Source organism: Diabrotica virgifera, chromosome 3, assembly GCF_917563875.1.
Source record: "Diabrotica virgifera virgifera chromosome 3, PGI_DIABVI_V3a".
Classification (NCBI taxonomy): domain Eukaryota; kingdom Metazoa; phylum Arthropoda; class Insecta; order Coleoptera; family Chrysomelidae; genus Diabrotica; species Diabrotica virgifera.
In genome coordinates, this window is record NC_065445.1 from 228,587,442 (window position 1) to 228,611,684 (window position 24,243).

General features: G+C 32.7%; 1 protein-coding gene across 1 annotated transcript in view; it reads right to left on the reverse strand.

The window, feature by feature from the left end:
* Nucleotides 1-8,489: 8,489 nt before the first annotated feature.
* Nucleotides 8,490-24,243, reverse strand: part of LOC114338297 (enoyl-CoA hydratase, mitochondrial) — a 36,304-nt gene continuing 20,550 nt past the window's right edge. Inside the window, exons 2-4 of the mRNA XM_028288887.1 lie at nucleotides 22,390-22,712; nucleotides 12,160-12,328; nucleotides 8,490-8,860 (exon numbers count right to left, since the gene is read on the reverse strand). Coding sequence (XP_028144688.1) covers nucleotides 8,571-8,860; nucleotides 12,160-12,328; nucleotides 22,390-22,712 — 782 coding nt within the window. The 3' untranslated portion in view covers nucleotides 8,490-8,570. The remainder of the gene's footprint in view (nucleotides 8,861-12,159; nucleotides 12,329-22,389; nucleotides 22,713-24,243) is intronic.

Genomic DNA, 24,243 nt, shown 5'->3' on the forward strand with positions numbered 1-24,243 from the left:
AGTAAATTATTATTTGATACATAAATAAAATAAGTAATATTTGACGTTGTTGAAACGTAGGTGTGTTAGTTTTATTGGTGGAAAAACTTTAGTCATCGAATATGAATATTTTAAACGATGTAATATGCAGTTTGATCGAGACGCCTTTTTCAAGGCGCCAAAATCAAGAAAGATTAGTAATTATTTCAATGGGCCGGCCTTTACAAAATTGAACAATTTTATCCACAGATAAGACAAAAGACAATCAACCATTTTCGAGATCGTTTAAAACAATATGGTATGAAAATCATAAATGGCTAAGCGGAAGTTATTTTAAAAATTCACTTTTCTGTTGGCCTTGTCTGTTGCTCTCAAATTTGAAGCAAAATGTTTGGGTGAGTCAGGGATATTCAGATTTGAAAAATTTATCAGCTAGTGTAAAAAAACATGAATCTTCGAAAGAACATTTAAACAATTGCTTAGATTTAAAACGGTTAGAAAAAAATAAACAAACTACGGACAGTGCTTTCGCTGGACATATTTCTCTATCTAATAAGATATATAATGAAGAAGTTGAAAAAGATTGAAGAAGTTGAAGAAATTGATGTTACAATTCTTTTAGCAAAACAAGAACTTACATTTCGCGGTCGTGATGAGAGCCATAATTCTTCAAACATGGGTAATTTTAAAGAAATTTTTAATTTAGTAGTTAAACGCGATCAGGAAATCCAGGATCATGTTAAAAAATAGAAGGGGTGTTCAGGGGTTTGTCAAAAACAATACAAAATGATTTAATATATTGTCTTGCCGATTACGTAAAAAATGAAATTTCAACAGACATTAATGAAAGTCAATTTTTTTCTATACTAGCTGACGATACTACTGATATAACCGAAAAATCACAGTGTACTTTAACAATCCGTTTTGTTAACAAAGTTGGTCAGGTAACAGAAAGATTTTTAGGGTTTTTTGATGTTAGCGATAATAGATCTGCAGACGCTCTATATAGTTTAATTTCAAACGTGCTTGAGCCATATGATTACAAAAATAAATTAATTGCTCAATTTTACGATGGTGCAAGTGTAATGGCTGGCTCTTTAAACGGATTACAATCAAAAATTAAAGTAGATGCTCCAAGAGCAATTTTTACACATTGTTGCGCTCATATATTACATTTAGTATTGCAAGACGGCTCAAAATGTATTACAAACTGTAGGATATTTTTTGTCACCTACCCGAAGTATATGTGTAGCCTACCCGCATACTGAGGTCACGAGCCGCCACTGATATACGGTTTTATTGTTTAACCTGTGTTTTAACTAACACAATACTAAATTAACAATAAAAAATAACAAATATTTAAAAACATAAAGATACAACGTAAATAGTTCTGATCGACACGTATAAGAATGTTAAGAGTCCTAGATATTGTAACTTTCTTATTTTATTTGTTTGTTATTTCGTAGTTTTTGCCCATTTCTTTCAATACTTTCTGTTGTTCCTGTGTTCATTTTCTTCTATGTCTATATGCTATTCTAAGCACCCTTCTATGTAACACCACATTTCAAACGACTAGCTTATTTATGTGCTCCTGCTTCAATGTCCCGCTTTCAAGTTCATATTGAAGTATTAAAAACACGTAATAGACCAGGGCGCATCTGTAAAAATATTAGTACATTTGGATGCTGAGAGCTGACTCATATTTTTTTGCAGAAATTGCTTGAAAATAACTCATATAATAATATTTGAGTTATCCTCCCACTCAAAAAGTTCCGGAACATTGTTTAAATAATCAAAATGTCAAAAAATGAAAGAAAAATTCGATTTTTATTTTTCGTTTTTTGATTATAACTTTAAAAGTATTCATTTCCGAGAAAAGTTCCGTAATTAAATTTTTTACAATATAGGATTGCTCAAATTTTTTCAAAATTGTCACCCTTGTTGCAAAATAGCAATAATTGCGAAAAAACCATAAAAAACAAGTATTTGCATTTTACGTTTTTCAACCAGTTATGCTACACTTAGGACCTTCATATTTTACCAAGAAAAACTATATGATATAATAAAACAATACTGTAAATTTAATTCAGATCGGTTCAATAAATTTTGCAATCCAGCTTTCGCAAAAAATATTCATTTTTTCAAAATGTTTCAGGGCTGAAAATAAAGCAGACAGCAAGTTGAATTTTTTTGCGTATAGAAGAATATTACCTTTCATTTGCAATTTCCAAAATTAAAATCGGTTAACTATCACGGCGCACAGTGGTTCCAAATGCTGAAAATATGGTCATGAGGCAAAAAAAGGAGTCCCTATTTAGGGTTTTTCATGTTTACAGTTGTTTTCTCATACTATCGTAGAGTCCCTAATATGCAGGTATGACGATTAGACTAGATGTATTCTGGTTCACAACTCAGGAACAAGTGGGTCATGTCCGGGGTTATTTTGGTCGGCAGAGAAAGTGAAAAAGAACGCTATATTGAAAACGCTGTAAAACGTTTTGTGGTTTATCAATTTTATCGTTGTGAATCAGATTTTTCTTTTTTACGTATGTAGTAATGTAAGATGTAACTTAAATCAACATTTATTAACAATAAATGCCTTAATTTGTTAATGCATAAATAGTGAAAATATACTTAAAATAATTAAAATTTTGTAAAGATGCATTCAAAAAGTACAAAATTCTGCATAATTCTGCGACTAATGTTTATTCATCTTAAAGTATATAGTACGGAGATACAGAATCACTTTTGTTTAACTGCCTATAACTGCCTATCCATTGCTGGCAGTTGTTTGAATGCAAAAGTGGGAAATGACACATATTACATAATTCTGGCGATTGTTGAATATGTATGGGCAGTTGTACATAAGTAATAGGTTCTGAATATTGTACTTCATAAATAAAATGTATTGGTAATCAGCAGTTTCAAAAGTCCCTTATAATATAAAATTTTAAACAAAAATGCGGCTAAAATAAGATATTCGAATTTCTTTCGTCCATATTGGATCCGCCATTTTGTTTAAAAAAAAAAGTAAAGTTAGATTTGTAATCAGCGACCTTAACCTACCAAATTTGGCAAAAAAATTTCCTTTTTGATTGATATTTTCAATTTCTTTCCGCCCTGTTGAATCCGCCATTTTGTTTTTCAGAAAAAATAATGCCAGATTCGTAATCAGCGATGCCAAAAACCCTTAAGAACGAAAGTAATTCCAAAATATATAAACAATATACGCTTTTAAAGGTTCATGACCACGTTTTCGGCGTTTGGAACCACTGTGCGGCGTCAGGAAATTTTTTAAATAAACATTAATTTTTGGTGCTACGCGCAGAACAGCGAATACGTTTGCTCTGATTGGGCATTCCAATGACCTTTGATAATGATTGACAAAATTTAGTTTTTAGTAAATTTCGATATAAATAAATAAATTTGTTTATTGCAAAATAAAAACACATATGTACTCTGTCCTTTGAAATAACACTTTTTTTAGCAAACTTTTTTGTTCATATATTTTAACTTAGAGAATAAAAGTTTATTATTTTTAAACATATGCAATTGTTTAAACAATATTTCACAAACAATAATCATATTAGTTTGATTTTTGTGGAATTAAAATATTAAAATACAACAAAATATAGAGTAAGAAAATAATATATGATAAATATTGGAAGAAATTTTCGTGGAAATCAACTTTTGTGAATCGAACACCGCTGTCCTGCGCGTAGCACCAAAAATTAATGTTTATTTAACAAAATTCATGACGCTGTGGTGGTTAATCAAATCTAATTTTGCAAATTGCAAATGAAAGGTACAGTATTTCTCTATATGTAAAAAGAAATTCAACTTGCTATCTGCTTTATTTTCAGTCCTGGAACATTTTGAAAAAAAATTTTTTGCGAAAGCTGGATTGCAAAATTTATTTTGCAAAATCTATTAAACCGATCTTAATGAAATTTACAGTATTGTTTTTTTATATCATAAAGTTTTTCTGGGTAAAATATGAAGGTCCTAAGTGTAGCATAAATGGTTGAAAAACGTAAAATGCAAATACTTGTTTTTTTTTATGGTTTTTTCGCAATTATTACTATTTTGCAACAAGTGTGACAATTTTTAAAATTCTTAACCAATTCTGTATTGTAGGAAATTTAATAACGCAACTTTTTTGTCAGTGCAACTTTTCTCGAAAGTGAATACTTTTAAAGTTATAATCAAAAAAACGAAGAAAAAAATCGAATTAACGACAGTTTAGAAGTTGTAATGTATTAACGTAAAAATAAGAAAATATAATATCAGTCATATTCAAGTAAAATGTTTTCCTATTGTCCTGTAATTGAGTGAATTATAATCGTTGTTGGTCATTTAGTCAGTTCACCTAACTCAATTTATAACAGGTTACGGCCCATCTCACGTGTGAACTGTGAACAGGTGAATAAATATGACGAACAGCAATGAAGATTATAAAATTCAAGTCTACAAACTTGAGGGTCCTGAAGACTGGGCAAAATGGAAATGGCACGTTTTGATGTTATTACAAGCGTATGCACTTGAAGACATTGTGAGTGGTATGAGTAAGTGTCCCGAACTTAGTGAAAATTCAACTTCATTGGAAGTAGAGAAGCATCAACAATGGTTAAAAGACGATGCAAAATCGGCAAGTTTGTTAGCAGGTACGCTAGGAAAAACTGTTGCCGAGCTCGTGTTGACATGTACTCACGCTAGTGAAATATGCGATAAATTACGTGCGCGATTTGAACGCAACGGTTAAACATGTTAATTTAAGCCTTTTTTGGACTCCAACGTGATGAAAAAGAAGATATTAGTACACATGGTGCGAAGTTGCAGAAACTGTTTGTAGATTTGAATGATGAATTGCAGAAGCATGATGAACATGTTTTATCCGAAAGAAATTAAATGGTCGGATCTTATCAACTTTGGGTAAATATTTTGATAATTTCAAAGATTTGTGGGCCACGATACCATCAAAGAATCAAACTTTGAATTTATTGATTGAGAAATTGTGTGCAATTGAATTACGTGATCAAAGTACCACAGAATCTTTTGCGTTTGTTGCACGCAATAGCCCGACAGAAAAATACAAACAGAGCCAAAGTACAACTACTACGAAGTCAAAGATAAATGTACATCGTGCAAAAGAGAATGCAATTCCATGTCACAAATGCAAGAAATTAGGGCATTGGGCGAGAGAATGTCCATTGAAAAAATCTGCTGAGAATTTAGATAAGAATAAAAGTATAGATACTGCTTTTTTGTCCTTTGTTTAAAGTGCCTCATCTAACAATTGTGTTAAAGCTGGAAAATGGTATTGTGACAGTGGAGCCACAAATCATATCACTACAGATAAGCAATATTTCTTATCTTATACAGAACTTGCTGAACCCGAAAAGATATCACTTGGTAAGAAGGGTGTATGTATGTTAGCCCAAGGACAAGGAACGGTGAAAATTCAAAAGCGTCTGAATAATAAATGGAAAGATGCTGAATTAAAGAATGTTTTTTATGTTCCTGAAGTAAGCGCTCATTTGTTTTCTGTGAAAGCTGCTGCGCAAAGGGGGTTCATTACAGTACTCGACGAAAAAGGTGTAAATCTACATGATAAAAATACTCTTGAATCTGTAATGACTGGGTACTTCAGTAATGGCCTGTATGCACTTGATATACGTGTTATGAAACCGACCAAACCCTTTCAAGCAAACTTAGAGTCAACAGATATGTTACAAGTGTATCATGAAAGATTTGGTCATCAGCATAAGCAACCCGTAAAGAAGGTCTTGAAGAAAATGAATATAGACATTGATGGGTGCAAAGAAAGCTTTTGCGATGGATGTGCAATTGGAAAAATGTATAGACTGCCATTTAAAACTAGGATCACTAGGAACGGCCACAAGTCACTGGTGAGCAGATCCATGCAGATGTGAATGAACCCATGTCTATAGAATCACTAGGAAGAGCACGTTATTACGTATGTTTTAAAGATGAATTTAGTAAGTTTCGGAAAGTTTTCTTTATGAAACACAAAAGTAAAGTATGTACCTTCTTAGAAAAATTTTTAAATGAAGCAAACACAAACGGCCATGTAGTAAAGCAACTGAGATGCGATGGAGGGAGAGAGTTTGACAATAGAAAGGTATCTGAACTTCTTGCGAGTAGAGGTATAGAGCATTGTATCACTCCACCCTATACACCTCAGCAGAACGGTGTTACTGAAAGGGAAAACCGTACTGTAGAGTGTGCTCGTTTCATGTTAAACGCATGCAAGTTATCCAAAGAATTGTGGGCAGAATCATGTAATACTGCAGTGTATCTTCTGAATCGCACAGGAAAATCATCAATCGAGAATAAAAGTCCCTATGAATTGTGGTGTGGAAAGCCAGTTGGGAGTTTGAAACATTTAAGAATATTTGGCACTGAATGTTCTGTTCACGTAAACAAGAATTTTCGCAGTAAATTTGATGACAAGGCGATACATGGTTATTTGGCTGGTTACGTGAATGACAGGGATGGTTTTAGAATATGGATTCCATCTGAAAGACGAATCGTATCGAGCCACGACGTACGATTTAAACCTGAGGTTACATGCAATTTGCAATTTTTTGAAAATAAATCCGAATCAGTGAACCAGAATCAGTCGGAATGTTTTAGTGTAAATGGAAAGAAAGGAAAAGCGGTAGGACCAGATGATATTTCTGGGGAAGTATGGAGAGCATTGGGAGAGACAGGAACAAGGTGGCTAGCAGGTCTATTTAATAGAATTATGGAAGTTGAACAAATGCCAGACCAATGGAGAAACAGTATACTGGTACCTGTTTACAAAAACAAGGGAGATATACAACAATGTACAAACTACAGGGCTATAAAACTACGTAGCCACACCATGAAAATATGGGAAAAAGTAATTGATAGACGGATACGTGAAGAGACCGAAATATCCGAGAATCAATTTGGCTTTATGTAGGGCAGATCAACAACAGATGCAATTTTCATTATAAGGCAGTTGATGGAAAAATATAGGAGTAAAGAAACAAACGCTCATGTGGCATTCATTGATCTTGAGAAAGCATATGATAGAGTTAGTCGAGAGATTCTGTCGTGGGCACTCAATAAGAAAGGAGTCCCTAGTGAATATGTAAAGATTGTGAGGGATATGTATGAGGGAGTAACGACTAGTGTTAGGACAGATGTAGGAGAGACTGATAAATTTCATGTGAAAGTAGGATTGCAGCAAGGCTCTGTGCTTAGTCCGTATTTATTCTCATTAGTTTTGGACCAGATAACAGCGAAACTACAGGGTAACATTCCATGGTGCTTAATGTATGCTGATGATGTCGTGTTAGTAGAAAATAGTGAAAGAGACTTAGAACAAAAACTGGAACAGTAGAGGCAAGCTCTGGAGGAAAAGGTTTAAAACTTAGTATGACAAAAACAGAGTATTTGGAATGTTCATTTAAAGATGGAGTTACTACAAATAAAATGGTATCTTTGGATGGTGAACTGATTGTAAAAAGCAATAGTTTTAAGTACCTGGGATCGGTATGGCAGAGTAATGGAGAAATAGATGGAGATGCATGCAGTAGAATTAGGGCTGGATGGATGAAGTGGAAAGAAGCGAGTGGTGTGTTGTGTGACAGAAAAATTCCAATGAAGCTGAAGGGAAAATTCTATAAAACAGCCATAAACCGGCTATGATGCACGGAACTGAATGTTGAGCAGTGGAAAAGAAAGAGGAACAACGAATGCATGTGGCGGAAATGAGAATGCTTAGATGGATGAGTGGAGTGACAAAGAAAGATAAAATTAGAAATGAGTATATTAGGGGAAGTCTAGGTGTGGCACCAATTGATACCAAAATGAGAGAGCATATGTTAAGATGGTTTGGTCATGTTCAACGTCGAGACGTTAATCACCTAATAGGAAAAATAGCTGAAGTGCAGATTCCTGGAAGGAGTAGGAGAGGAAGACCAAAGAAGACCTGGGGGGAGACGATAAGGCAGGACATGTTGGTAAAGGGGATTGACATTGATATGACCCAAAATAGAATTGTGTGGAGAAATGCAATTAGGGAAGCCGACCCCGCATAGGGATAAGGCAAAGAGAATGATGATGATGATGATGACTGATGATGGAATAAAGAAGCGGTTTTTTAATTTTTTTAGCAGTATTCCTCTTCACACTATGTACATACTAAAGAGAAAAAAATGCAAAAACATCAAATTTTGTGCAAGTGACACTTCTGAAAGTAGGAAATTGTCAAGTTTGTATCAAAATAAATCAGCACAGCCTTAAAATGTCAAAGACTACTTTTTATAGCCAATTACATAGTAATGGCCAACAAACTTCTTCCACAATATATGACCTGATTTATGCAACTTTAATTAACACCAAACTTGTACTCAGTATGGTTTGGATACTCCAATTTCAAGCAGGCATCACAGATCACCTACCTCTCTCAGAGAGTATAAGTGGTCTGTGGCAGGCATTTCTTTTAAATCATGTAATTAGCATCTTATAAAAATTTAATAAAAATATATATAATACATTTCTTCAAAAAATGATCAACAAGTAGAAAATTATATAAATTATTCATGAGTAAAGTTGGCCTTTCTCTTTTCAATAAATGCAGCCATTCCTTCTTTTTGGTCCTTAGTAGCGAACAGGGCGTGGAACATTCTCTTCTCAAAGTGCAAACCTTCCTTCAACGTGGTCTCCAAAGCTGTATTCACACTTTCTTTAGCGATGATATTGGCGATCTGTGAGTTTCCTGCTATTTTTTCGGCAAGCTTTACAGTTTCAGTCAAAAGTTCGGCGGCTGGTACAACCTTGCTAACCAGACCCATTTTTTCAGCATCTTGGGCTGTTACCTGGTTACCTAAAAAATGATTGTACAGGTCAGTTTGTTGAAAATTATTTGTTACATAAGACCACCAAAAGTTTCAGCGTTAAATTATTATAATATTCTTCAAAACATCGTGAAAGGTCTAAATAGAAACTAAACTTTAAAGGGTACCCCCCATTAAGATGAGGCAAAATGGTCTCACTCCAAAAAATATTTTTTTTTCATTTTTACATTATATATTATATGTGATTAAAAAACTGTGTCAAATGCTTTGTGGAAGTGAACAAAAATAAGAACAAGTGGTGTAATATATTCAAATGACTTTCTGATTATAGTTTAAAGGCACTGCAGGATGATGGTTTATTCCGTGACCTGATCGAAATCCTGCTTGTCTTCTGACTGATAGAAATGGAGTTTTACTTTCAATCTGTTTCGAGTAAAGAATTTGGATAGATGGTTTAGTAAGCTTATGAGCCTATAGTTTTCAAGATATAATTTATCTCCTTTTTTATGAAGGAGAATTGAGGGGATTAGAAGTAAAAGGATTTAAGTCCACATTCGTACACATTAAGTACAGATTCGCATTCTTAAATGGTATTATAACTTGGTAGTAAAAGGATTCAAGCCTATTTCACCATACAGCTGCCATCTATCGTCATTACATTTAATATAATGAAAACAATTGTTTTGCATTAGTAGTAAACGGGTTTATGTTCGTTTGAACCGTTTTACCACAAAACTATTTTTAGTATTCTGTAAAAACACCTGTTAATACAGGATTAATTTCAAGTCAATAAATATTAAATTTGTGACGAATTTTGAAGACTAATTAAGTATTATGCAACGTGCCAGTGCCAATTGTACTTACACTGTGGAAAACAACTGGGATAAAAATGATTAGTAATAGTTAACATCTGCACTTGAACCGTTTTACCAGTAGCATTTATCAACACCATGTATCGATTCAAATACATTTTTTTAATAATTGAAAAAAGGGAAGGATATAGTAAAAGTAATAATATACCCTTATATTTTTTATCATTTTATAGTACATTGTACTATCCGTTGCAAGATAATTCGGATGGAATTCTTCAGATTATTTTGTGCTTGATATCGGCCCAGTCTCTTAATCTGGGGAATTCCATCCGAATTATCTTGCCAGGGATAGTACACTAGACATATTTTAGTTTAATGACTCCTAGAATTTATAAAACTCAAACCACTTTGAAGCTGATTATCTCAAAACTACCAAAACTGCACTTAAACTCTTTTACGTCTGACCCCCTCGATAGGGAACTTGCATAAATTTTTAAATGTTAAAATGATATTAAAAAACATAAGGTAACATGATCTTAAAACGCTTGCATGCGAAAAAAACAAATATTTTTAACCCGTACGCTAATTACGACGCTTTGAAAATGCTATAAAATTCAAATATCTTAGGAGGCTCTTGAACATCCTTCTATTGGTCCGACGTCACGGGCCACGGTCAAACGGGCTAGCAGTCGGAAACAACGCGATTAGGGTAGGTATCACGGGTATATTACATTTTAATCGTCTTTAATGGAAAATTCCTAGGTATTATTTATGTTCATCTTATATATTGTAATAAGTAGTTCCCCAATCAGCTTAGTTTTAAACTGACATTGATAAAGTTGAGTGCTACTTTGTAAAGAGTTTAAAACGCATAATATGACGGACGAGGGTAAGTCTGACAACTTACCTACCGTTGATGTCTTCATGGTGGAACCTTTTACAAAAAGTAGTGAAAGCTATTCTATTGGAGAAATGCGAGGTGTCAATGCAAATAAGTAAGAGTTATTAATAAGCATGTTTAAACCGTTTATAACAATAGTTTGGTACCATTATATTATAGTATACGGTTTATCCCGTGGGTTTGATCTACCTACCTCTAATCGAAGGATTTCGTATATCCTGGAAAAGATTACTATTTGAGATTGTAATTTGCATTATAATAAAGACTATATTTTATTGTAATGTTTATTAGTACCTACTGGAGCCTTTCATTATTGTGTTCAAAGCCTTCTGAAAAAAGATTATGGTGATTAGCAGACGTACCGATAGAATGTGTACATAGCCAACAAAATCCTTCTTTACAAAGTTAATAATACGCATAAATAAGAAGAATCATTATTGTAATTTTACAAGTTAATATCTTTATCATCTCAGCTTATACTTACACTGCATCCCTCGGTAGACCGCAAGCTATAGTAGAAACCCGACTGTAGACCGCATACTATAGTAGCACCAATACTTTTTAGTTACTCTTACTTTTATTACTAAAAGTTTTGTTTATTTTTAAGTTACTTGTTTCTTCTTTGTTCTTCAACACAAGAAACGACAAAAGTAATTTCATAAAAAAGGACTTTTTGATACATGTCAACAGAGATAAAATGTTAATATTTTGCCTGTCACAGAAAAAATCATTTTTGCCACAGAGTAAAACAAGATATTTCAACTATATTATTTATCTATGGGCAAACTGCATTAAATGCAATAGCCCACCGAACGGGCAAACGATACGAGTGGCCTATGACGTCAGACCCCAGCTCTCGCTTTTGAAGTTGTTTGAAACGGAAATTTTAGGCGCGGAACTTTGATCAGATGTTGTACGTACACTATTCATTGTTAAAACGTAATATTTTGAATATAAAATTTTAAAAAATAAATTAACAATTTTATGCAAAAAATTTTTTTAGTGCAAGTTCCCTATTGTAACAGAATTCTTCCATTTAATTGGAATGTTTTCATTATGCAGACATAGATTAAAATGTATTTGGATCAGCGACATCAAAAGCGGACCTCCTAGTTTACTTGTATCAATGTCTCACCATCTTCCCCCCTAGCTCTATTATTTTTCATATTTTTGAGAGCATGTTAAACCTTCCGTGATATATCTGATATATCCTCCTGTCCTACATTCTGTACTTTTTGTATTGACTGTTCGATGAGCTCTGGAATAACTTGACTTTTATATAATGTATCATAGAAACTTTCCACTATATTTAATATGTCTGGTCTAAAACTATATTTCCATTTTTTAAGTTGGAAAATTTCTCTTTTGGCATTTTTTATTTTTGTCTTCAATGCTTTCATGCTTTTATTTTATTCTATAGTTCTGTTCTATAGTCGTTCTTATATTCTTTAGTCAAAGGCAAGAAAAATGTAGAAGATTTCGAAAATTATGTTCATAATACTCTTGTGAAGACGGAATAGGCTAGGTTTTACCTAACCTAATCCCTGCAGTGTTGTTTGCACTGTTTCCAACAACTATAAGGTTGTATTTATGCTTCTAAAAACTATGTGCTTACCAGATAAAACTATCTCCATTGCCTTAGATTTGCCAACGGTTCGGGTAAGCCTTTGGGTGCCACCAGCACCAGGAATGACACCAAGAAGAATTTCGGGCTGTCCAAACTTAGCTTTATCCCCAGCGTAAATGATGTCGCACATCATGGCCAACTCACAACCACCACCAAGCTAAAACAGAGGTAATAATAATAAATATTTTTTATAAACAATATTGTATCCAAAACCGGCCCAATAATGGCTTCCAGTTTCTATTTTGTATGGTTTTTAGTATACCGAGTATTTTATAGAATTTAATAAAACAATTGTACAAATTGTAAATAAATCGAACCATGAGTCATGGTTGAAAAATTCTGGAGAATGAAAAATCGGAGAATATTCTTGAGAATATTCTCTCGATATGGAGAATTTTCTGAGAATGGACCCTATGACGCGCTTAGGGATATTGTTAAAGATGAAATAGGGTATTAAAAATCATGAAATTATGTACAAAATTATGAGACAAAACAACAGTGTTCTTTATCCATAAAAAAACAAGAGAAAACACAAAATTTATTTGATAAAAATTTTTTCTTCTTAACAGCAAAAAATGGATGTGGTGATCTAATCTGAAAAAGATGAGGCCTCAGATTCAGAATATATTTCTATCATTAGCTCATCCCGGTCATCTACATTCTACATTTCAATGTAGTGATGAGAAGTTGTGGGATTTGGTTTTTCACGAGTTGCCAGCTCAGTCATGGATTGGTCTACGTCTAACAATTTTAAATTGTGAGCAATAAAAGTTACCTTACCAGCCTGTTCAGCAGCAAGCCGGTTTCTTTTAGAGGAGTAGCCGATTGGATAAAAAGTACTGAAACTTCTTTCAGTCGCTACACTGGATGAAGGCATGCTTAATATATCAACTGCTATTGTAGTTAAATGTGTTCCGAAACATGTACCTTTCCACCATATTTTATGATTGGGTCTAGTTTTTCGATTGATTTTGCAACATATGGTTTTCCAAAAAATCCCTTCTTAGACCGATAAAGTGATAAATCTGCCATTATTTCAGCCGATTCATCACTATATTTTAAAGTTGCTAAATTATCTATAAACTCAGTTCCCTCAACTTGTTTTTCTCTTCTTAAATGTAACATCATTCTAAATATTTGCACGTTAATATTTAATATAGCACCATAACAATAAATACTAACACTGTAAACACCCCAACTAGTAGTTCATGGGATTCCCTAGTCCCAGCTACTTTGATTTTATCTAAAATCACATGAAAAACCATTTCATGAGTGGAGCAGCAAGTAGGTATTTGGGCTTCAAGAATAATAATGTTTGGGATGCAAAAAATATACTAGGTGAATTGGCAATAACAATATACATATTTTTTAAATTACAATAATGTGACCCATATCTGGTTTTTACTTTTATTTCGGTTTTTGTAAATATAGAAAATTCTCACCGAGAATTTTCTGGCCGAGAATATTCTCTTGAGAATATTCTCTTGAGAATATTCTCTTCTTACATCACTAACCATGACATGATTATCGGTGGCATAAGTGGGATGATTTGTCTAATTTTACATCTGCTTGTCCATTAGTGGATTGATACCTCTATGGAAGGTTGTCACTCCATCTTTTGCGAGGTCGCCCGATACTTCTACCGATTGGTGGTTTATCACTTGCCATTTTGACCACACGGGATTCCCCATTTTGCCTATGGTGATATTCCATTCTTTTTTTTTTTCTGTTTAGGATCCATTCGTTTATACTCGACTGCTCTTTCGATTTCTCAGCGTATTTCCTGTAATTATTCTCAGTAGTCTCATATCTGCAGTTTCCAGTAGCATTTGTGTTGTGGCTGTGTCCGGTCTTGTTTCTGATGCATATGTCATTACTGGTCTTACACTGGCTTTATAAATTCTTGACCTCGTATGATTGTTAATACGTCGGTTTTACCATATAGTATTATTTAGACCACCCTGCCAGTATATTTGCTTTATGTACTTGATCTCTCACTTCTTTATCCAGGTTGTAGCATTTATGCTACCCCTTTACAGTTTTATTTGATGCGCCTATGAATCTTTATAGCTACTTAGTCTGTCTGCGCAATACTCTGGGCTAATTAGCAAAATTCATGGAAAAGTTATTTACCAGCAATTTTATTGCTGGAATCGAATTATAAGATCCTATATAATAATAATATAGGTATGCAAAGTCCGCAGATAGTGTGCTACTTTTTTTATAAACAAAATGGCGCCGAAAAATAGTATTTTTTTCAATTATTGCTCTATAACTCCAAAGATTTTAACTTTACAACAAAAACACCCAAATAAAAATTCACCGCAATTAAATTCTGCATAGAGATATGTTTTTCACGATTTGCGCCGACGAAAATTTTCCTCGGAAAATGCGGGTTTTCCTAACAAAAACTCTAATTTTCAAATAAAGTTTTAGGTAAGTAATTATTAATCAATAATTAAATAACTTAGTGACATCAAAGCTTTCTTGGTGTAGATTGAAATTCCAGAAGCCTGTGAAAATTAAACGAATATTTTAGCAACAATTCAATTGTTAATTAACAATTTACGATCGCAATAATAACCAAAATAATCATGATACATTGATCAAACTTATAAAGATTATAAAGATGAGATGCTTATTTAAGATTTTATCGACAAAATATAAATTTTTCTTTTTTTTGCATAATCTTTAAATTCTGAAAAAAAATAGTTATAATACGCTGGTCTAATTAGTAAAGTACAAAGAAAGGTTATTTACCAGCAGTTTTATTGCTGGAATCAAATTATAAGATCCTATATATTATTAATATAGGTATGCAAAGTCCGCAGATGGTGTGCTACTTTTTTTATAAACAAAATGGCGCCGACAAATAGTATTTTTTTTCAATTATTGCTCTATAACTCCGAAGATTTTAACTTTACACCAAAAACACCCAAATAAAAATTCACCCCAATTTAATTCTACATAGAGGCATGTTTTTCCCGATTTGCTCCGACGAAAATTTTCCTCGGAAAATGCGGGTTTTCCCAACAAAATCTCGAATTTTCAAATAAATTTTTTGGGCCAGTAATTATTTATCAATAATTATAGAGCTTGATGAAATAAAAGCTTTCTTGGTATAGATTATAAATTCAGAAGCCGGTGAAAATGAAACGAATATTTTAGCAACAATTCAATTGTTAATTAACAATTTACAGTCGCAATAACAACCAAAATAATCATGAGACATTGATCAAACTTAGAAAGATTATAAAGGTGTGATGCCTATTTAATATTTTGTCGACAAAATATAATTTTTTCATTTTTTGCATAATCTTTAAATGTTTAAAAAAAATTGTTATAAACAAATTAACATTTCTCAGAAATTGTTTATTATATTCTAATTTTAAAAAATACTTAAAATGCGCATTTCATAGGTCTTGAAAATGAATGCTTTAAAAAAAATTTCCAACCATTTGCAAAAAAGTTATGAAACAGCAAAATAAATATACGAATTCTCCGTTGTTTATAATTTGTTTTAATTGTTTCAAAGCTTAAAAGTGAGTCTATGGTACAATCTAATTACTCACAAAAAATGTCAAAAATTAGTGCAATGGTTATATTTTAATCAAAGATTAAAAATACTTTTTTTTGTAATTTTTAGCGCAAAAGTAGGCCTGATACAGAGTCGGAGCTAAAATGTTCACTCGAAGCGACTGACGCGCCGCATACATTATTTATTAAAAGTGTACGTCACGCGGTCGACCGTCGCTCCGAGTGAAAATTTTAGCTACAGTACTGTATTATTCTACTTTAGCGCGTGTAAATTACAAAAAAATATATTTATAATCTTTCATTAAAATATAACCATTAATCTGACAATCGATATTTTTTTGTAAATAATTAGCTTGTACTTTAAACTCACTTCTACGCTTTGAAAGAATTAAAAAAAAATTATAAACACCGTAATAATCGTATGTTTACTTTGCTGTTTCATAACTTTTTTGTAAATGGTTGCAAAAAAGTTTTAAAGCATTCATTTTCAAGATATTTGAAATGCGCATTTTAGATATTTTTTAAAATTATAATATAATAAAAACTTTCTGAGAAACGTTAATTTGTTTATAACTATTTTTTTTTAAACATTTAAAGATTATGCAAAAAAATAAAAAAATTATATTTTGTCGACAAAATGTTAAATAGGCATCTCATCTTTATATGGTTTCAAAGTTTGATCCGTGTATCATAATTATTTTGGTTATTATTGCGACCGTAACTTATTAATATCCAATTGAATTGTTGCTAAAATATTCGTTTAATTTTCACCAGCTTCTGGAACTATAATCTAAACCAAGAAGGGTTTTAAGTCACCAAATTATTTAATTATTGGTAGATAATTACTTATCTAAAACTTTATTTGAAAATTAAAGATTTTGTTGGGAAAACCCGCATTTTCCGAGGAAAATTTTTGTCGGAGTAGATCGGGAAAAACACGTTTCTATGCAGAATTTAATCACGGTGAATTTTTATTTGGGTGTTTTTGTTGTAAAGTTAAAATCTTCGGAGTTATAGAGCAATAATTGAAAAAATATATTGTTTATAAAAAAAGTAGCCCACTATCTGAGGACTTTGCATACCTATATTATTAATATACAGGATATTATAATTCGATTCCAGCAATAAAATTGCTGGTAAATAACTTTTCCTAAAAATGGCCTATTCTCCGATAATCAGCCCAGACTACAAGGCGAAAGCCGACCGATAATACGAATCGATGAAAATCGTAAAAGAAATATTAGTTGGTTAAAGAAATCCGTTCTGGTATGTGAGTTTCTATCTATCTGTAGACGAATTCTGGGAAAATAATGGATCGAAACCAAAATATTAATACTTATGAACTGAAACACAGAAAAAGCTCTTATCTTTGACAACTCCTGGGTATATCCACAGAAAAGTCCACTAGATTTGGAGAAATCTCGGAGCACTATCACATCGGCACGGCTTTCGCCTGGCGCAGACAGACTACGTAGCTATAAAGATTCATAGGCGCATTAAATAAAACTCTTAGGCTACGGCTCCACGGGCGAGAAATTGACGCTAGCAGTAGCAGTAAAATGAACTTAAGGTTCCGCGGAACGGAATGGGAGTAGCCGAACTGTACCGACTACAGGACTTGTGCGTAGTCGGTTCAGTTCGGCTATTCCCATTCCGTTCCGCGGAACCTTAAGTTCATTTTACTGCTACTGCTAGCGTCAATTTCTCGCCCGTGGAGCCGTAGCCTTAGGCTACGGCTCCACAGGCTGGAAATTGACGCTAGCAGTAGCCGCAAAATGAACTTAAGGTTCCGCAGAACGGAATAGGAATAGCCGAACTGTACCGACTACAGGACTTGTGCGTAGTCGGTTCAGTTCGGCTATTCCTATTCCGTTCCATGGAACCTTAAGTTCGTTTTACGGCTACTGCTAGCGTGAATTTCTCGCCCGTGGAGCCTTAGCCTTAAGAGGTAGCATAAATGCTACAAGGTCTCCATAGCTGGACAGTGTAATTCCAAGATATTTTATTTCCATTACTTGTTCAATACTGATGTCATCGATTTCTATTTTACATTTGATTGGTTCTTTGCGGATTACTATTGTTTTGGTTTTCTGAGTTGAGATTGTCATATTAAATTCTTTTGCTTATCTTGGGCTATCAATATTGCGTCGTCTGCGTAACAGAGTATTTTATTTCTTTGTTTCCCATTCTGTATCCTCTTCCTTTGTTGACACTTTTGTTTTGATGATTTCATCCAGGATTAAATTGAAGAGCAAAGAGCTGCCCCCTGTCTTATTCCGCTGCCTATGTCTATAGGTTCTGTAAGTTAGCCATCTATTATGACTTTCGTTTTGTTGTTTTGATAGATGTTTTCCACAGTTTTTATGATAATTAAAGCTACTTCTCTATTATACAGAAGATGGATTACATCTTTGAGTCCTACTCTGTCAAATGCTTTCTTCAAAACATTCTGGTATAATATACTCTAGCTAGTGATTTATAAGTAGTTTACTTTATGACGAATACTGCATCTGTACGCGATCTTCCAGAAGGACTACCATGTTGTTCATCTGCTAAACTCAAACTCTTATTAATTAGTTCTTGTAAAATTTTATTGTCGAACTATTTTATAATAAAATAAATTAAAAAGAAATGTGCTTGATAAGTGTGCAAAGCACTTAATTCTTAGCTGAGTGCTTTCAGCTTACAAAGCCATTAGGGATGGTCACAAGCTCGAGCTGAGCTCGGCTTGGCTCGAGGCTCGGCACGTTTAACGAGCCGAGCTTCGAGCTCAAGCCGGTTTATTTCTTGCGAGCCGAGCTTCAAGCCAAATCAAATTTTTTTCGAGCCGAGCCGAGCTTTCTTTAATGAGTTTGTCAATATTTTAACTGATACTCTAATACTTTATCTAATTCATTTATTTCTGCTACGACTGATACTTTTGTTTGAGAGTAAGTAATTTCAGACTACAAATTAGGCTATTGATTATGTACTATAGAAAGGAACTACAACGTTAACGGGGTTTTATTATTTCATATGGTCAATCAATCTCTATATATGAAAAAACCGCGGAGTGCTACCATTTAAAGGAGTGCGATTTTGAGAAATGGGTGAATTAGTCCCTGGGCACAGGTTACATTAGGGTAAGTTCTATGCACTTTTGGTACAAACACGTCTACATAAAAATTGTTCCTGGTTAAATTTCCTATCTAAATATAACTTTTTAAAGTCAAAGGTACTTTTTTTTACAAAAATATATTCAAAAGAAAAAGCACAAAGAAACCCAAAAGAAAGAAATTTTGTTTTTTGTCCCATAACTTTTGTCTACGGGGATATAGGTATAGCCATTGCTTCACAGAAAAAAAACTTACATATTTTCTCTTGAAAATGGTGTTTGGTAGAGGTCATTAGGATTTACAGTTTTCGAAATATGATTTTTCAAAGTTCGCCACTCACAGCAATTTTGGGCAATTTTCCTTGTTATTTCGCAAATATTGTTCTGTAACTTTTTTTTACGCAACTTTAGGCATATGCAATTGTACATGTAAGAGGAATAGAAATCAATTACCTTTAAAATGTTATACTGTAGAATGTTGTACGACTGTTTTTAAAGAGGTTATCTTTTTCAAGATTTTATACTTTTAACGAGTTTTTATATTTTTACGATTATTTTTTAAATTTCCCATTATAACTTTTTTTTCTACATTTAGGTATATATTATATAATAAAAAAAAAGCTTATTCTGTTTACTTTAAAATGGTGTATTATAAAAAATTCTAGGATTATTTATGAATAAGATATGCTTTTTCAAAATGTAATAAGTACTTGTAACGATTTTTGATTTTAGGATTATTTTTTAAATTTCTCATTATAACTTTTTTATGTGATTGTGTGTTATGATTAAATCTTATTTTTTATAGGTAATACTTTGGATCCACTTGACTCGGCCGGGCAAACTTCAAAATATGGATTAATTCCAATATTTACTGTCAAAGCTCCTGCACCACAAGCTTTGCTTGAAAAAATAACATGTAAATGTACCAAAGGATGTACAAAAAACTGCGGTTGTAGGGAGATAGGAATTAGTTGTTCAATATTCTGCAAAGGTGCATGTGCATGGGTACTAATTGTGGAAACTCTGAGATAACTGAGGTGTCAGAGGAAGATATTGAAGCTAATGCTAACGAAGAGATGGACTTTGATTTTGAAAATTTTTTAAATATCAACGTTCAAATAATTTTAACTAAAGTGATGTTTTCTAAGACTAATGTTTATATAATTTTTGTAAAAGAAATAGTTTTAAATAATACAGGTAAAAAAATATCAAAGAATCACTTGGTTTCCATTATTTAAATATAGATGACACACCATTTTAAAGACAGAAAGTAAGCCCTCCTTATTGAGCAATATATATTACATTCATGTACAAGAAAAAAAGTTATAATGAGAAATTTAAAAAATAATCCCAAAATAAAAAATCGTTGCAAGTACTTATTACATTTTGAAAAATAATATCTGTAGTTTTTTATATTTTTAAATTTTTTGAGGTATACCATTAAAGTAAAAAAATAAGCTTTTTTATTATGTAATATAATATATACCTAAATTTAGAAAAAAAGTTATAATGAGAAATTTCAAAAATAATCGTAAAAAATGATATTTTTTATATTAGGTATTATATAATATATAATATATAATATAATATTATATAATATATAATATGTTATATAATAATATTATTTTATTTTTATATTATAAAATAAAAGTATAAAACCTTGAAAAACCATAATCTCTTTAAAAATAGTCGTATAACGTTATACAGTAGACGATTTTAAAGGAAATTGATTTCTATTTCTATTACGTGTACCTACCATTGTATCTACCTAAAGTTACGTAGAAAAAAGTTACAGAACAATATTTGCAAAATAACAAGGAAAATTGCCCAAAATTGCTGTGAGTGGCGAATTTTGAAAAACCATATTTCGAAAACTCTAAGTCCTAATTACCTTTACTAAACAACATTTTAAAGAAGAAATATGTAGGTTTTTTTTTTTTCTGTAAAGCAATGTCTATACCTATATCCTCGTGGACAAAAGTTATGGGACAAAAAACAAAATTTCTTTCTTTTGGGTTTCTTTGTGCTTTTTCTTTTGAATATATTTTTGTAAAAAAAAGTATCATTGACTTTAAAAAGTGATATTTAGATAGGAAATTTAACCAGGAATAATTTTTATGTAGGTATGTTTGTACCAAAAGTGCATAGAACTCACCCTAATGTAACCTGTGCCCAGGGACTAATTCACTTATTTCTCAAAAACGCACCCCTTTAAATGGTAGCACTCCGCGGTTTTTTCATACATAGATGTCCATTGACCATATGAAATAATAAAACCCCGTTAACGTTGTAGTTCCTTTTAGCTATCTTATTTTGAATATAATCAATAGCCTAAATATGTATTTTCAATATACAGTGTGTCCGAATGTTACATTTTACAATCATTTTTATGTTTTCAAGCTCGGCTCAGCTCAACTCGAACTATTCGAGCGAAGCCTACACGAGCCACGAGCTAAACTTGCTGAGCTAAAATTTCGAGCCGAGCTCAAGCTTGTCAAAAGCTCGGCTCGGCTCGAGTCCATTCCTAAAAGCCATCTTCAGAGCTGTGGTCAAAAAAGCTGTGATGTTTTCGTCAAAATTTAAAAAACTTAATGCAGTCACAACTCTGAAACGAATATCAACAATCCTGCCTATTTAAGGGAAAACATTGCGATGCAATGTTTCCACCTTTTGAGACGCAAAACAGTGACATCTCTCGTAATACGAGGAAGACGAAAAGCCCTAGATACAAATTTGCTTTCTTCTATATTCGTCGTCTCTTGTGCTTATATATTGTAAAAGCCGGATATACAGGATGCATCCAGAAAGCAGTTTCTTAACGAAAAGTCTTGGATTTAAAATGTTGTTTATTATTTTTATTTCAATTATTCTAATTGTATAAAAGTAGCAAACTTTGTATCTAGGGCTTTTCGTCTTCCACGTATTACGAGAGATGTCGCTGTTTTGCGTCTCAAAAGGTGGAAACATTGCATCGCGATGTTTTCCCTTAAATAGGCAGGATTGTTGATATTCGTTTCAGAGTTGTGACTGCATAGCTTCACTGAGGATGCATAGAGGCTGAAATAGCTATATGGAGATGGTGGTCCAACTCTGAATCAAAGAAAAACAAAAACTGCCTTTATCTTTTTCGTCTTTACTCAGATTTGAGTACCTGAAACTGTATTTCGGTCCTTTTCCTATACGAAAAGAAGGTAAATACGTGGCCAAAGTGTCCTTTTTTTGCTTTCTTCTATATTCGTCGTCTCTTGTGCTTATATATTGTAAAAGCCGGAGATACAGGATGCAGCCAGAAAGCAGTTTCTTAACGAAAAGTCTTGGATTTAAAATATTGTTTGTTATTTTTATTTCAATTGTTCTAATTGTATAAAAGTAGCAAACTTTGTATTTAGGGCTTTTCGTCTTCCTTAAAAAAAAGTTTCCAAAAGTCATTAAAAGGCTAACCAATCTTTTAATGTATTTTTTGTGCTGTGTATTTAGTGATTTTTGAAATTTTTTTGAAGCTTTAAAAGTTTGAAAGTTTTTTAAAATTTGACGAAAATAATTTGGTTTTTTTAACGAGCTTAAACGTCTAATTGAATAATACTTACAGCGTATCCATTTACTGCAGCAAGAAGAGGCTTCTTCATGTTAGCGATAAGCTGCCAAGCACCAATAAAATCTTCAGTGACACATTTTGCAAAGGTATTGGATACCATCTCCTTAATATCAGCTCCAGCCGCAAAAGCTTTTTCGTTTCCGGTTATGACTACAGCCCCCACGGATTTGTCGGTGTCAAAGGAGTTCAAAGCTTCAGATACTTCGGATATCAACCCATTGCAGAGGGCGTTGAGTGCTTTGGGTCTGTTGAGTTGAATCAGTCCAACATTTTGCTTTTCTCCAGTCTTGGAAACTTTAATAAACTCGTAGTTTTCTGAAATTATATTAAATATAATTAAATATGGTATATGCACAATAACAGAAAACGTTGAGAACTACAGAAGCTAAGTAAAACAGTAGAGGCTAGCAAATTCTAGCAGAAAATAAACTAAATCAAAAAAGAATTTCAACCTAGAACAACGATGAGTAGAAACAAAACAGAAAATATACTGACAGAACAGCATGAAATACCAAGAAGATGAACAGAGCATTTTAAGAAAAAAAGGATGCGGACTCTGAAGTGCAATTGAAGGGTACAGGGGAAAACAGCCAAAGTCACATTTTTTCAAAATTGAGTTTATCGCGCCATTCTGTACTAAACCACCACAAGTCACTATTCTAATTGTAAAAAATGCAAAATATACAGGGTGATTGAATAGTAATAGATAGCAATAAAAGTTAATAACAAAAATTGTAGCTAACTTTGAGCTTCACGTTATAAAATTAGTTTACGTTATAAAATTAGTTAGAATGTTACAGGGTGTTCGATATCATAGTGACAGACCAAACTTATGTTTTTTTTTTAATGGAACTCCCTATATTTTATTTTATATTCAAAATCCTGTTAACTTCTTCATCACAAAAATATAAAGGTTTGTTATGTTATACAGGGTATTTACAAAGTTATAACCAATTTTGTATGAAAATCGTAACAAGTTGAACTCCCTGTATAAATAAAAATAAGCAAAACAGCAATGGTTTATTAATGCCATATTTTTTTGTTTATTGTCAAAATAGTCTTTGTTTGAATTTCGAACGAGACAGTCGATATTACCAGTTTGCTTATCTGTAGTTAAATATAAATACAAAAATAAAAATCCAGTTTTTGTGGTGAAACAAATTAAACGATTGTTAATGGGACCCAAAAAGCGAAAATGGATTCCGCTTCGACGGCGATAAATCGGAATATTCTGCAATCTAACGAACCTATGCAATGCGACGCAATGGGTACTAGTCAGCAGCCAGTGGCGTACGCTCCAAAATACCAAATGTGCACTGATCAACAATTACAAGGTAATATGCAAATTTCTCAACCATTAAACACATCTTACTCTCAACCCTTAAAGCAACCCCAATATACTAACCCACCTTCCACCTCATTAAATCAAACCGAATGGAAAACAGTCGAAAACTCCAACAAAAGACATCGAACTAGTCCAGACAAAAGAATTGTAAAGCAAACAAAAATAAACGATTACTGGCTGAACTCGCCGACTACAACTTCTAACAGATTCGAGGCACTAAATAGCGAGTCAAAAGATGATGAAATAAATGACAATGAAAGCACAAGTGAAAAAGAGAAAATAACCAAACCGCCTCCAATATTTATTAAGGGGGTTAAACACATACCCCCACTTATCGAATTACTAAACCAAATTGCTGAAAATAATTACGAATTAAAAGTTCTTAGCTCCGATCAAGTTAAACTTCAGCCAAAATCTGCTGACTACTATAGTACAATAACAAAAGCCCTATCGGAAAAAAAGACAGAGTTTCATACTTATCAAATAAAAAACGAGCGCAGT